The sequence below is a fragment of the Ambystoma mexicanum genome, chromosome 14, assembly GCF_040938575.1.
Source record: "Ambystoma mexicanum isolate Mex_15411 chromosome 14, UKY_AmexF1_1, whole genome shotgun sequence".
Taxonomy (NCBI): Eukaryota; Metazoa; Chordata; class Amphibia; order Caudata; family Ambystomatidae; genus Ambystoma; species Ambystoma mexicanum.
In genome coordinates this window covers 165,213,596-165,227,013 of record NC_090940.1, presented here as the reverse complement: position 1 = coordinate 165,227,013, position 13,418 = coordinate 165,213,596, and the positions used below count along the sequence as shown (strand labels likewise).

The 13,418-nt window shown below is 45.8% G+C and overlaps 1 protein-coding gene across 3 annotated transcripts in view; it reads left to right on the top strand.

Moving 5' to 3' along the window:
* The window catches only part of SPTBN5 (spectrin beta, non-erythrocytic 5), a 1,050,196-nt gene that overhangs the window by 745,499 nt on the left and 291,279 nt on the right, over nt 1-13,418 (top strand). For all 3 annotated transcript variants that reach the window (XR_011283950.1, XM_069638812.1, XM_069638811.1), the window contains exon 41: nt 9,300-9,462. Coding sequence is in view for 2 of the 3 variants with exons in the window: in XM_069638812.1 (XP_069494913.1) it covers nt 9,300-9,462 (163 nt within the window). In the remaining variant the exon portion in view is untranslated. The remainder of the gene's footprint in view (nt 1-9,299; nt 9,463-13,418) is intronic.

Below are 13,418 nucleotides of genomic sequence, written 5' to 3'. Positions count from 1 at the left end.
TCCTTTTTGCATACCATGTCTACTAGGAGGGCATTGAAAGGCTACTGCCAGTGCATCAAGATCTATTTACTGGGATAGGATGCCTGAAGGGCAGGGAGGTATGGCTCTATATTGATCGCTCTGTTCAGCTGATGGCTTTTTGGCACCAGAGAATTCCATTTCCCCTCCAGAAGAATGTCGGGCGGTGCTCCAAAAACTGGAAACGGGCAACAAAACTAAGGGGGTGGAGGAGCTGACACCGTGGGTATCCCTGATAATAGCGACCTGAAAACCCAAACAGCCAGATAAAGAACAGATCTGTTTGTACACAAGACTTCCGAACAGGACCATATACAACTGGAGAGATACCCTAACCCCACCCTGGATTATGATATGACCAACCTGCAGGGTGCAACCATCTTCTCCAACATCGACCTGAATGCTGGTTACCATCAAGTTCCGATTCACGTTGACTTAACTGCCAACACCATGTTTTACTCCCACGTTGGGCTTTGCAGATGCAAGAGACTCTTCTGTGGTGGAAGTGTTACAGCACACCATTAGAGGGGTGCTGGCAGGGCTACCTGGGGTTCTGGACGTGAGCAATGATGTGCTCATCTATGGTGCATTAGAAGTGGAACACCTTTGGAGACTGGCAGTGGTAGTCTTATCACCTACAAAAGCATGGTTTGATGCTTAACCAATGAAAATGCTGTTTCCTAGACCCCAAAATGTATGTATTCAGGTTTGTATTTCAGGAATGGAGTCTATCTCCCAATGCCCTAAAAGTGGACAGTATAAAAGTGGCTGCAGCCTCAACAGCCTCGTCTGAGGTGCGCAACTTCCTTGGGATGGTGAACTTTTGCGGATGCTTCATCCTTAATCCCGTCATCATCATTGAACCCAAAGTCAGCAGTAATCGCCAAAACAACAGTGGAGCTTTTCGATCCCTCAAGGCCGACTGAACTGGTGGTCGATCCGGTTGGGCAGTGGATGACAGACACATCCCACCAAGAGATGATACACTCAAATCAAAAGAGAAGCCCTTGGTGCCTTATGGGGTCGCAAACACTTTCATTTGTATATTTGTGGTCACTCCATGACAGTGTTCATGGATCACAGGCCATTGATTCCAATCATCAAGGGGTCAGCACCACAGCCTCCCATTTGTCTGCAAAGATGCTCTTGTCATAAATTATCGCCCCTGGTCTCTGTGGTGATCCTGTGGGATGACACCTCTTTTGTCCAGCGCCATTTTTCCTTCCAACTTGGTGCCCAGTAATGCTACTCGGAAGCGCTTTATGAGCTCTTGACTTTTCGGTGGTACCCGGTACCCTGATTCTGTTTCCAACTGCTGCAAGCATACCTACCGCAACAGACACCTGGAACTCGCGTCTCAGCACAAAGTATAGTTTGCCTCACTAAGCGCTATTGTAAGTTTACTTTTGGAAGCCTTTTCCTTGTTTTCCTTGTCTTCATTTGTATTCCCTGCCTTCGCTCTGTCTACACTTCCATTCCGGACTCTGTTCCCGGCCTCCTTATTCCTTGTTTACCCTCTGTCCTTCCGCTCCTTTCTACAGTCAGGATTCTGCCTAATATGAACTCTGTGGATCTTACCCGGAATTACCATGCACCCCGGAGCATGTACTTGCACACTCCATAAGTACAGAGAGCTGCTCAGAATACACTCTATTCTTCGTGGCAATTCAAGCACAGGTTTTTTCCTCCTCTTGGGAGGTTTTTTTCTCCTGTGCTCTGGCTTTCTGCTCCGGTGGTCACCCCGAATGGGAAGTATCATCGACAGGCAGGGTGGCATCCGGAGAGTCTTGCCCATATCTGCATGACACCCGTACCAAACAACGGACTCAACGGATCCCCTGCGAGCAAGTCCTCACTAAAGAAATCTCAGGTGAGCTCAACTGTTGATCCTGATCGCTCTTTCTTCTCCAGGAATACGGAACAACACTGCTCTTCTGGGCAGGGGTAGACAACCCCACAGATTATCTCTCTTGGAATCCCACATGAGCTGGCACGTTAGCAAAAGAAGTCGAAAAGCAAGACAAAGTACTCGTAAGCATGAGCATGAGGGCTGTCCTTCCCAAATCTATATCCATGCAGGACACAGTTGATCCCAAAGCGGAATGAAGATATGATATGATATGGCATTTATAACGCGCCTATACACAAGTGTTTCAAAGCGCGAAGAGGCAAGGGAGGGGAAACAGAGGGAAGACAGAGACAACGATCCTACTAGGCCCGGTGACATTGAGATCGCGGAAGTGGAGGTCAGGGGAGGAAAGGGAAAAGTGCCAGGGGGAAGGGAAGGGGGCAGTGCAATACATAGGATAACAGTAAAAATAAATAGATAAAGACAATAAATAAAAGTGCGGTCAACTGGAGGCAAGTGCAAGGGTAAGTGCAGACATCAGATGCCAAGTGCAAGTAGGGGCTCTAGGGATACAGAAACAGTCCCAGAGTGCACAGGTTTCCAGGGGGGCAGTTCAGGTGTGCAACTGGCGGGGAGGGGAACTGGCCCCGAGATCAGAGGGTAACCAGGTAACCAGTGCAGTTTCAGATTCAGCCAGGAGATCAGCAGGGGAGAGGAGGAGAGTAAGCAGAAGCAAAGAGGAAGGTCTTGAGTTGCTTCCGGAACCAGAGATGGTTCTCTTCAAGATTTAGAGAGGCAGGGAGGCTGTTCCAGAGAAAGGCCCCAGCAGAAGAAAGAGATCTACCACCAACTCGCTTCATGGAGAAGGTGTGGAGGAGCTCATTGCCCAACTATAGAGTGGAGTGAATATGTGTACGAGGTTTTGATGTGTTTCATATGTTTGGTTACAGCATAAGAAAAGTTTGTTAAAACGTTGATAGGGATGTTATTACGTAAGACGCCCCGTACTAAGGAACGACCCACGCCATCCAGGAAATGAAAGGGGACTCCAGGCATGTGGGGTCAGTCCCGAATGATCACCAGCATGTGGTACCGGGTTATTGGTTGCAGATTATACAGGCACTTAGGGACATCAGAATTAATAAAAAGCACAGGGTGAGAAAAATGTAGAGAAAGAGGGCATGGTGTCCCAAGGCAACCTGTGTGAGCTGGACCCAAACAAGTTCATCCGCACGACTTAGACATGAAAAAGTACATTCTGCACAGAGGAAGTGCTGAGAGCTGAAAAGGAAATGTGACGGCTAGGCGGGAATATTTGATTATTGCCCTGAATCCTAGGATTCTGATTGGCTGGCTGTTTCTCAACTTTCTCTGTGGTGTGCTAATGGACCCTAATACAGTACCAGGTCACCGGGGCAAGGGTATTTGTAACTGTTCTAGTGCAACCAAATTGTGCGACAAAACCTAGAAAATAGAAACACAAAAGCAGTGTAATAAAAGTCAGAGGTACAAGCAAACAGTATCCTAACAAGGAATCTGCAAGCAAAGGTGTCAGGCTGGAAAATCAGGAGACAGGAACATGACATCAAAGGGCCAGTATGGAAAGCTTGTGGCTGGAAAGAAGAGCAGAGCCAAGTGCTGAGAGCCATAAAGCAGCGCTCCAGAACAGGAACACCGTGTAACGCGCACTCACAAAGGTCAGGAACAGAAAACAGATTTGGCTCACAGAGACACACAAGAACATTGAGGTTCAAAGCATTTACAGTGGCAGGAAGCTCACAGACGTAAACACTGTGATCCAGCTGCATGCACTTAAGAGTCCCTTTCTTCAGTCTGTTTTCTGCAGAGTTTGAAGCCAGGAAACACTCTAAAGTCTGAAATGGATTGTGGACTGGAGTTTGGTTCTATTTATGTTATGTTAGATTATGCTAAAGGTTCCTATACCGCACACTGTTACAACCTGCGTAGTCTCTTGGTGCTCTGGTGGATCTGTAAAGCAAGGGGGGAGGCGAGTAACCAATACAGATTGTATTGTATTGTAGTCGTCGGTTATATAGCGCCACCGTCCTATTTTTTACGGCCTTAATGTGCTTTGTGGTCAAAACGCCCTCTGTGACCAAAGTCCATGTATGGGAAATATTTAGAATTTACTTTAAGATGCATGTGTGCATTCTGCCTGGATCATGACCTAGGAGGGCTGGCCAGGCTCCAGTAAACAACCCAGAGGTCAGGCACGTGGGCGGGTGCTGTCAATGGTCACGACAGAGTGCTAGTGCAGGAGGCTCAATGTGTGCCCAGCTAGACCAAATCCATCCTAGGTTGTTGCTGTACACTAATGATAAAGGTGTTGAGGCACGTTAGGGGTTTCAGTGCGGACGGCTATGCGAGCAGCTAGACCGAATTTGACATAGACGTAACAGCCTTCTAGAGTGCATGGATGGGGAGCTGTGTCTGTGGCATTTGTCCACAGATGTGGTGTGATTTATTCATACCTTAAACTCGAACTGAGTTTATCTTCGATATGGCTTTCCTAGGTTTCCTAGGCTGGTCTCACAAACCAAGACCCCCTAGACTTGACAACTTGAGCACTGGGATAAATGCCCAAATGTGAGACACAGCAACAAATGGAAGAATGCCCAAATATGAGACACATCAGCAAATGGAGACCCACCTAGATTTGAGACACTCGAGCAATGGGAGAAACGCCTATGTTTCAGACTCAGCAGTAAATAGAACCCCTAAATGTAAGACACTACAGCAAATGGAGAGCCCCCTGAATTTGCAACACAGCAATTATTACAAACTAGCTATCTAACATGGGTGTGCTATGTTATGTAAGGTAATAAGAGTGGTAGGGCACTGCTGGTTGATGGAGGCAGGCTTGCTAGACGAACACGGGCCAACACAGACTGGAGCTGCTTCTTCAGGAGCTGCCCTTTGCATTGGGGCCCTTAGGGGATGGGCTGCCCATGCATTTGCTGCCCTGGAAGGATGTCCTAAAAGTGCCTGCAGGAGCAATCAGGGGAGCGGTGGGAGGGCTGGGAGACTGGCGAGCAGAGGACAACACGGAAGCAGGAGGAAAGGAGATGGCGCGGGATGCACTATGGCCAATTATGCAATTTTAAAAATACAATTCAGTTGGGCATACTGGACCAAAGGTCTGTTTCACTCAACCTAATGTTGCTGCTCCAAAATGCACTCTGAAGAACGCAAGCGGGGTTACATCCTCATTCAACAATTGACCAAGGCCTGCAGGGCCAATCAGGGGTGGTGTGAGGGCTGGCAGGTGGGTGAGCAGAGAAAACACAGAAGTGGGAGGAAAGGATATGGCTTGGGATGTGCTGTGGCCAATTAAGATATTTTAAAAATGCAATTCAGTTGGGCATACTGGACCAAAGGTCCATTTCACTCACCCTTAGGCTGCTTCTCTGAAATTTTAATTGTAGTAGTGAGGAGTTAGTTGAGGGATGAAGGGTGTGGAGTGGGGGGTTGAGAGTGTTGTCACTTCCTGGCTCTTGGTGGTAGATTTCACTGAGATTAAAGTTGCAGACCAGTGTCACGCAGGAGAAGTTCCATGAGTCAGATTGGTTTCCTGTAGATGGTAGTGCCAAGAATTTCTAAAATGCTTCTTGTAAATCAACACAGGGATATGTTGGCAAGTACCACATGTCCTGAAAGGTGCATCAGCATAATCATGCGAATTTCCATGCTGTCCGAGAAGGAAGGACTACAAGACCTAGAATGCACCAATCTGGTTTGTTAAAAATTCCGGATTAAGGAATGGAGTCAATTCTATATTGCATGTGGAATGTGTCTAGATCAGTGCCAGGACACTTGCGTAGTTCGGGATCCTGAGAGTCTGACGGCAGGAACCCACACTCCCAGGAAGGTGGCAGGGTGAAATTCCCACTTAGGGCATTTACACATCTTAAGAAAGTGGTCTTTTTTCCTTTAGAGTATTTATACACCTGTCCTAATTTAGCGTCAGATGAAGAGGAAGTTTGTTCAGTGCCCCCCTTCTTCCCAAATCACGGAGACGCCTGCGCCGCTGTTTCCTTTTCACCTCATTACAACAGGCCAGGAGGAAAAGCAAAGTATTTTCGTTCATAGAACGGGATGCTGCGTCCCGTTCATTGAAAGAAAATATTTGCCAAGATGGTCGCCATGGTTATGGAAGGCGGGGCTCCATACGGAGCAAACAGGAAAGTAGGGCTGGGGAGGGAGGGTGGTCAATGAGTTTTAGAAAAAAAGGGAAAGGGTGGGGAGAAGATGGAGACCTGCCACAGGGGGGCAGCCTGCGGGTTCCATGGAATGCGGGCTGATATTAGAGATTTCAACCTGCGATCCGCGGAACCTGATTGGCTGCACCCCCTGCCCTGGGTGCTGATAGATGTTGATACATTCTCATCAGACAAAAGAGAAGGATCAAAAAGAGAGTAAGAGAGAGAGAGAGAGAGCGAGAGAGTGAGAGATCCCCTACTTCATGCCACCCTTGTATATGCTGTATGTGTCACTGCCCCACTTGGCCCATGCCAGTCAAATGAGCACTGATGTGGCCACTTTCTCTTCCCACCTGCTGCAAATTCAAGGGGGAAGGCTGTAAGGGCATATTAAGCAGTGTGAAATGAGCCATCAGTGACTAGGCCCAGCCACACGTGACGTCACTGTTGTTCAATGTGTACCATAAGGGCAGGCTCTGCAGCTAAGAGCTCCCATTGGTTTGCTATTTTACAGTTCATCGCCTATTTGAGAGGTGAAAGGATGGTTTACGTGAATGCGTTTGACAACTTGTCATGGAAATAGCCTTGATGTGGCAGTGGAGTGCACTGAAATTAGAGGGCCTCACTACGATTATGGCAGTGTAGTAAAATGTGTGGGGGGGGGGGTAGTGGCAGTAATGGGTTTACCGTCACTTTACCACACTACCATATTCAGAGTTGGGAGTTTGGTATGGATGGAAATCCCCCAGCGCTTGCCTGGAGCCTTGTTCTCCACGCTACCACTAAAAAATGGAGGATTTACTATGAGTGGTAAATTGCGCAAATCCCCAAGTTGAGAAATATGGGACTCAATGAAAGGGGATAAGAGCCATCCAGCCACTCCTAATCTGCCTGATTTCCTGCCATTGCAAGTGGTGGTAATGGTATTTGAGTTTGAGGGTATTTTATCAGGAAATACCACCACTCGCGTGGATAAGAGGTCAGAGGGCTTTGTGACCCACAGTGCTAGCCAAACATGATTCCCTCATCAGCAAGACTAGGGGAGAAAAAGTGGTCAATTCTAAATGGAATTTAAAAAGAGAAATTTGAAAAATGAAAGATTGCAAGGTTTACACCTAAAATGCGCAAATGGCACACCCAAGGCTGGCCCAAAACTCACACTTCACCCACCCAGTGTCCTTACCTTTACTCGCTCGCTGATTGAAAGAGATGGGGGGAGCAAGGGTTTTCATCAGGGGCCCACCGTGGGCAACCGTCCAAAGAGTCCCGAAAGTTGGCAGCCTCTTTACTATAACTCTAACGTGAGATGAACATTTCAGCGGGGTGGGGGAGGATTTGGGAGGCGCTATGCAGGGATTATGGAATGTAATATCCTGAATGCCTCACATATGCTTTGAGCCTGTGACTCCTTAAAAGCGTGAGGGGGTAGTGTTGCCGCTCCCACACCGATGGGCAGTTAAACCAATGTAAATTCTCTACATGCCGTCTCTCCCTGCCTGCGTGTGTCGGGGCACTGAAAACATTTCAGCATATATATGTCCCACACGTCCACGTGGCCCCCGTCCCTCAAAGAAAGCTGAGCAGACTTTCTGAAGTGCTTATTCAGGGCTTCAACCCCCCTGCTGGCTGCCTTTCTCTGCTCCGCTGCTCAGAGAACAATACATATATCCTTTGAAAATATACACGACACATACCCCCTGTAATGTTTTATCCAGAGGCTCATTATGCTGCATGACAATTGGTGGGTCTGCTCTGGACACGTTTCTTTACTGTGGACATCAAGAATGAAGGCAGAATAATGAGAGTTCCTTCCGGGTACTGGCCTACATTGGTGGTTCCAGTCTGTGCATGCTTCTTTACTACTGTGACAGGGCATTTTATACTGGGCATCAGGAATGAAGGCAAGTTAATGACTGTTTCTATGTAGTATTGAACCACATTGTCAGTCCAGCGTGGGCATGTTTCTTTACTGTGGTATGGCATTTTTTTACTGGGCATCAAGGGTGAAGGCAGCATGACAAGTGTTCCTACATGGTTCTGGGCCACATTAGTGGGTCCATTCTGGACATATTTTCTTACTGTGGAATGGAATTTGGTACTAGGATGTCCAACTGTCCCGTATTTTTCATGTTTCTTTTTTGTGGCATGGAATTTTTTTTACTGGGCTTCAAGGGTGAAGGTTGCATGATGAGTGATCCTACATGGTGGTAGGCCACATTAGTGGGTCCGTTCTGGACATATTGGCTTACTGTGGAATGGAATTTGGTACTAGGGTGTCCAACTGTCCCGTATTTTGCATGTTTCTTTATTGTGGCATGGCATTTTTTTTTTACTGGGCTTCAAGGGTGAAGGCTGCATGATAAGTGTTCGTACATGTCACTGGGCCACATTAGTGGGTCCATTTTGGACATATTTTCTTACTGTGGAATGGAATTTGGTACTAGGGTGTCCAACTGTCCCATATTTTGCGGGACTGTCTAGTGATAGAGGACGCTGTCCCGTGTGGGGACGAGTAAAAGCCCTGCCTCCATTCATTCAGCAGTCTTGTCCGAGACCCCTTTGTGAGCTTGCAGATCGGGCTACTGCTGCTGCTCTTCCAGTCTTGCTTGCTGCTAACGCTCTGACACCTGACGCTTCATTCCAGAGCTAATGCTTTGTTGTTGGGGTTGTGATGCAGTTAAAAAAACATGACCATCACTTCCCAAGGACAGGCAGCATTGCAAATATGCCGGGTGTTAAGAATATTAACAGCCATTAACAAATTGTTTAAATTACAAATGGGTTCGGGACAAAGGTGACCTGCACCCGTAAAGGTGTGATGACATCACCACCGCCTTGTGGACAAGTACCCTGCAAAAGGATCTGAGAAGGTTGGCCACCCTATTTAGTACTGGTAAAGCCAACCAGGGTAACTGCGTATGCGACAATGCTGGCATATATTGGTGCAGCCGTCATGGACATATATAGGCACAGAAAACATGATCATGTTTTCATAATCGCATGTATTGTGTGCAAAGGTATCATGGAAATGAGCTGGGAAATGCTCCTGTGGAATGTTGATGTCTTGCATCTAACCGATTTGTTCAAGTGTTACCCTACAAAACCATTGGAAAGTAGCTTTTTCCCCAATTTTTCAGATAAAGCGTGCTGAAAATGCAAGATTTTAGCCCGGTATTTTAAAAATGTTCACATTTTGTGTCGCTCTATGTCAGGAAGGAGAAATTGGCAGCTTCATACCAGCTGCAGAAATTCAACGCAGACACGAAGGAGCTTCTGGACTGGATTCAAAGCGTCCAGGCCGTGATGAGGAGTGGCAGTCTCCCCAAAAGCCCGGGTGAAGCAGTGACGGCGTTTGAGGAACATCGAGAGAGAAAGGTATGGAGGAACATGAATACTTACATTCTATGGTCGAAATGCGCCCTCTTGTGGCTTAATCATACGTCTACAAACTGAACCGAATTCTGCAAGACGCGAAATTGGCAATGCTCTTCTTTTGCTGTCGTGTTACTTCCTAATGTTTTTCAATAAAAGCTTCTGTTTTTTTTTTTGCAGCTCTTTAAACCCAATTAGGATTTGTGGGGAATCAGATTGTGCCGGGGGACCCCAGGTGCTGGCAATCTCAGTTTAAAATTGTACACACCATGCTCGTCTCCATTTTTTAAAACACGCCCATTCCTTGTTTCAACCTTCATTTTAAATACCCCCTGTTCCCGAAATCAAGGAGTCTATAAACAAGTAGCCATATACTTGAAAATGTTTTACCTGCACAAGACAACCAGATATCTCTGTGTATTGCCCAACTTATCTTGACATCACAGAATGCATTGTCTCACACAAGCATCTTCTGAATAAAATGTGCAAGTGTGCATGCATTACACCCTTTTCATGTCAACAAATTAGACATAACACAAACTAGCAAAAAAATCAGACTCGGGTGGTGCATAAAGGTACTGTGCAGAATGAAGGGCATTGGAATGCAAATGACACCTTCCCAGGGAGCTGTGACTTGTGAGGGAAAGTGGCCATTAGCATTCTCCATTTCACACTTGTGTCTGCCCCAGCTCAATAATAAAATATAAAGCACGCTTTTCTGCATTTTTGGGAACGAGGATGCGTAGTGACGTGTCTAGACTCGTTTGACTGGGGTGGCCCAAGTTGGGCACTGACTTCTGCAGGGGTGGCATGAAGTACGAGCACACACACACACACAGACATAATGATCATAGTTTAGGATAATGGCGTGGCCAATCGGATTCCAGGGGTAGCACCTGCCACCCCAGGCCACTTCCTGCACATGGCACTGCGTACCACACAACAGTTTAAGTGCCACCACAGAGCGGGGGAACATTTTATCAGTGAGCTGGGGGGCCAAGAGCCCCCTCACATAGAAAGACAGTACCAAACCAAAAGAGTGAATCTAGGGACCCTTGTGAAGTAAATCTATTCTCATACGAACACGACTCCACAAACACCTCATCACCCTAATAAAACACAGCTAGCTGAAATACATTCCGGCTAGCTCAGGTGTCTCCTCAGGCCAAATGCAGCCAGAACTCAGTCTAGGTGTCCACCCACCAGACTGAACACATACAACTGATTTCCTCAACACCACAGCTATCGCTATGAAGCAGCTATCATCCAACAACCACACCAACTGCACACATATCCGGTGCACCCACGCACCGTCCGACACTCTCTCTCTCTACTCACTTGAACTATGGTTCCCGAGGGCGTTCAACCTACCAGCGCTTTGAAGTCATACCAATGATACATAAGGTGCTATATAAATGCCAAGTAACATAACATAACATTTGCAGCATCTTGAATCTGTATCTGTTGTCTGATTGGCTGTGGATAGTGCTGTTCCCCCGTTTAAGTGCAATTCTAGGGCAGGATGTGAAGGGTGGGGGATGGATGAGGGAGCAAGCCGGGGACTGCGGAAATGCTGCAGACCCACACCCAGCCCATCCCCCATTACTGAAGCATTTGGAAGTTTTACTTAATCAATGAAGAATGCTGTTTTGATATTTCAGGGCACCTATCAACCATGCCTTCTTTCCTAATTGTGCTAAAAATTAATGGCTTTCTGTAAGCTTAGTGGACTCCTTTATAAGACTAATAGGATTTATAAAAATATGTTTTTATTAAATCTTCTTTTCATATTACTTGTTTGTTCATAAATACATGATATGATAAAAAAAATCCAGGGAACGCCACATAATAAAATACATTTTAATTCCATCTCGCTTTATCTTGAACATATCATAATACCCGCCTATGACTGTGATTCTGTTTGATATTGTCACTGCTAGAATACCGCAGTACAACCCCTAGTAACAGCATTCCTCTTATTTCTTCAAAATAATATTTACTGTGGGTATCTACCTTCCTGTGTCCCACTCAGCCCTCCTTCATCATATCATCATTACCTCTGCCACCCACTGGGATGGTAAATCGGAATACCACTGCTGGAGTTTGTGCTGGTGGCATTCTAAAGCTGGCATTGTGCCCTGGAACAAGCGCACAGGGCCTGATGCACAACGCGTTTTCCAATGGAACTTTCCCAGTAAAACCACCTTTGCAAATCAGGCCCAGAACCTCTTCACCAAATTCTGCATAAAGAGCAACACTTACTAGAGAAAGCGACACTGGGGTGTGGGGCTGTTCAGGAATGTCTGTGCATGCCATCATTTGCCTTTATTTGCACACTTTTCAAATACCCCTTGATATGCCATCGCTTTAAGGCATTACAGCGGAAAGATATCTTTGCCAATGTCAATATCATACATTCATAACAATGAAACCGGAAAATGGCTAAATGACATTAAGATTTCAGGTGCAACTATCCCCAGGATGTGAGTGCATCTCACAGATCCTCTTGACACCAGACTGGGATACTTGGCCATTGTTTTTAAATATGATGATCAGGATAGTGAACGGAGGATAGCACAGGGGCAACACTCTGGTCTTGGAAGCAAGACCACGCAGAGCAACAGAGGTTTGAATCCCAGATCCACGCTTAGAAACCGAATTCCGGTACGGTATTAGGCGCATTATAAAAAAAACAATCAAAATAAAATTACAAAAAATAATTGCCAAAAAAGAACAGGGCTAGTGGAATCATAGAGCGCCTCATCATTAAACATGAAGCCTGACTACCCCATATCAGTGTAATCCTGGAAGCATTTCTGTTCTAGACCCCAAAATGGGTGCATAAATTTAATTAAAGCACTTATTTTTTATTTTATGAACAATTTCTAAAAAAAAAAAAAAAGCTGTATAATGGACATAATGAGAGACAACCACAGTAAGTAGGTAACAAGAGAAGAAGGAAAACAAACCTCCCCCTCCCACCATCTACATTTCTTATTCACATCGAGACCCCCAAAGAGACATACAGTTATTGACCCCCAGTCTACCCATTAGTCAACCAAGATCCAAGTATAAAAATCTCCCCCAGGTATCTTCAAAAACCTCGCCTTTCTTCTGCTGTTTCAATATAACCCTCTCAACGAGGGATAGCACATACATTCCCTGAAGCCAAGCTGACCTATCTGGAAAAGCGGGAGACTTCCACTCCTGTAGGATAATCCTCTTTGGACCAATGAAGCCCTGAAAACTAAACACTTCTGTGGATAAGAAAAATCCTTCAGCAAATTCTCTTCACCTAAAATCAGTGTTGCAAAATCGTAGTCTAAGTCCACTCGTAATACTTTATTCGTCACGGCTGCAATATCAGACCACAAATTTCGTACCTTTTGACAATGCCAAAACGTATGCTCAAAGTGCTGCTTTTATGCTTACACCCCCAACACGGCTCTGAATTTGTTCATTCTATATCTGGGGTCCAATAAACCCTGTTTACCAGCTTGATCTGTCTCACCCATTCACCCAAGCTAAAGGACATTTTAGTAATGACTGCAAGCGCCACACCCATGGTTATTATATATTGGCTGTGTTTCAAAGAACAAGCTATTGTTTGTCCTCGCAAGTTGTTGGAAGATTAATAGCAAATCAAAGGAAACTGCTTTGGTTGATTACCAACCATTACCAACAAATTCTAGAAAAAATCCCTGAGGAAGACTTATGTGATTAGGTCGAAACACGTGTTGGCAATCCAGTAAAGATTATGTGTATTAGAAATCAATCACTGTGTCTTTATACTAAGCACCAAGACTAGCTTGTTCTTTGCTAGGCCCCCAATATATAATAACCAGGGGTGTGGCCCTTGTAGTCATTAGGTTCTTTTGTGTTTTACTTAGTGACCATGGGCTTATGCCACTTTGATGATTAGTGCCAGCCAACGACCCACATTTGCACAACTATTTAAA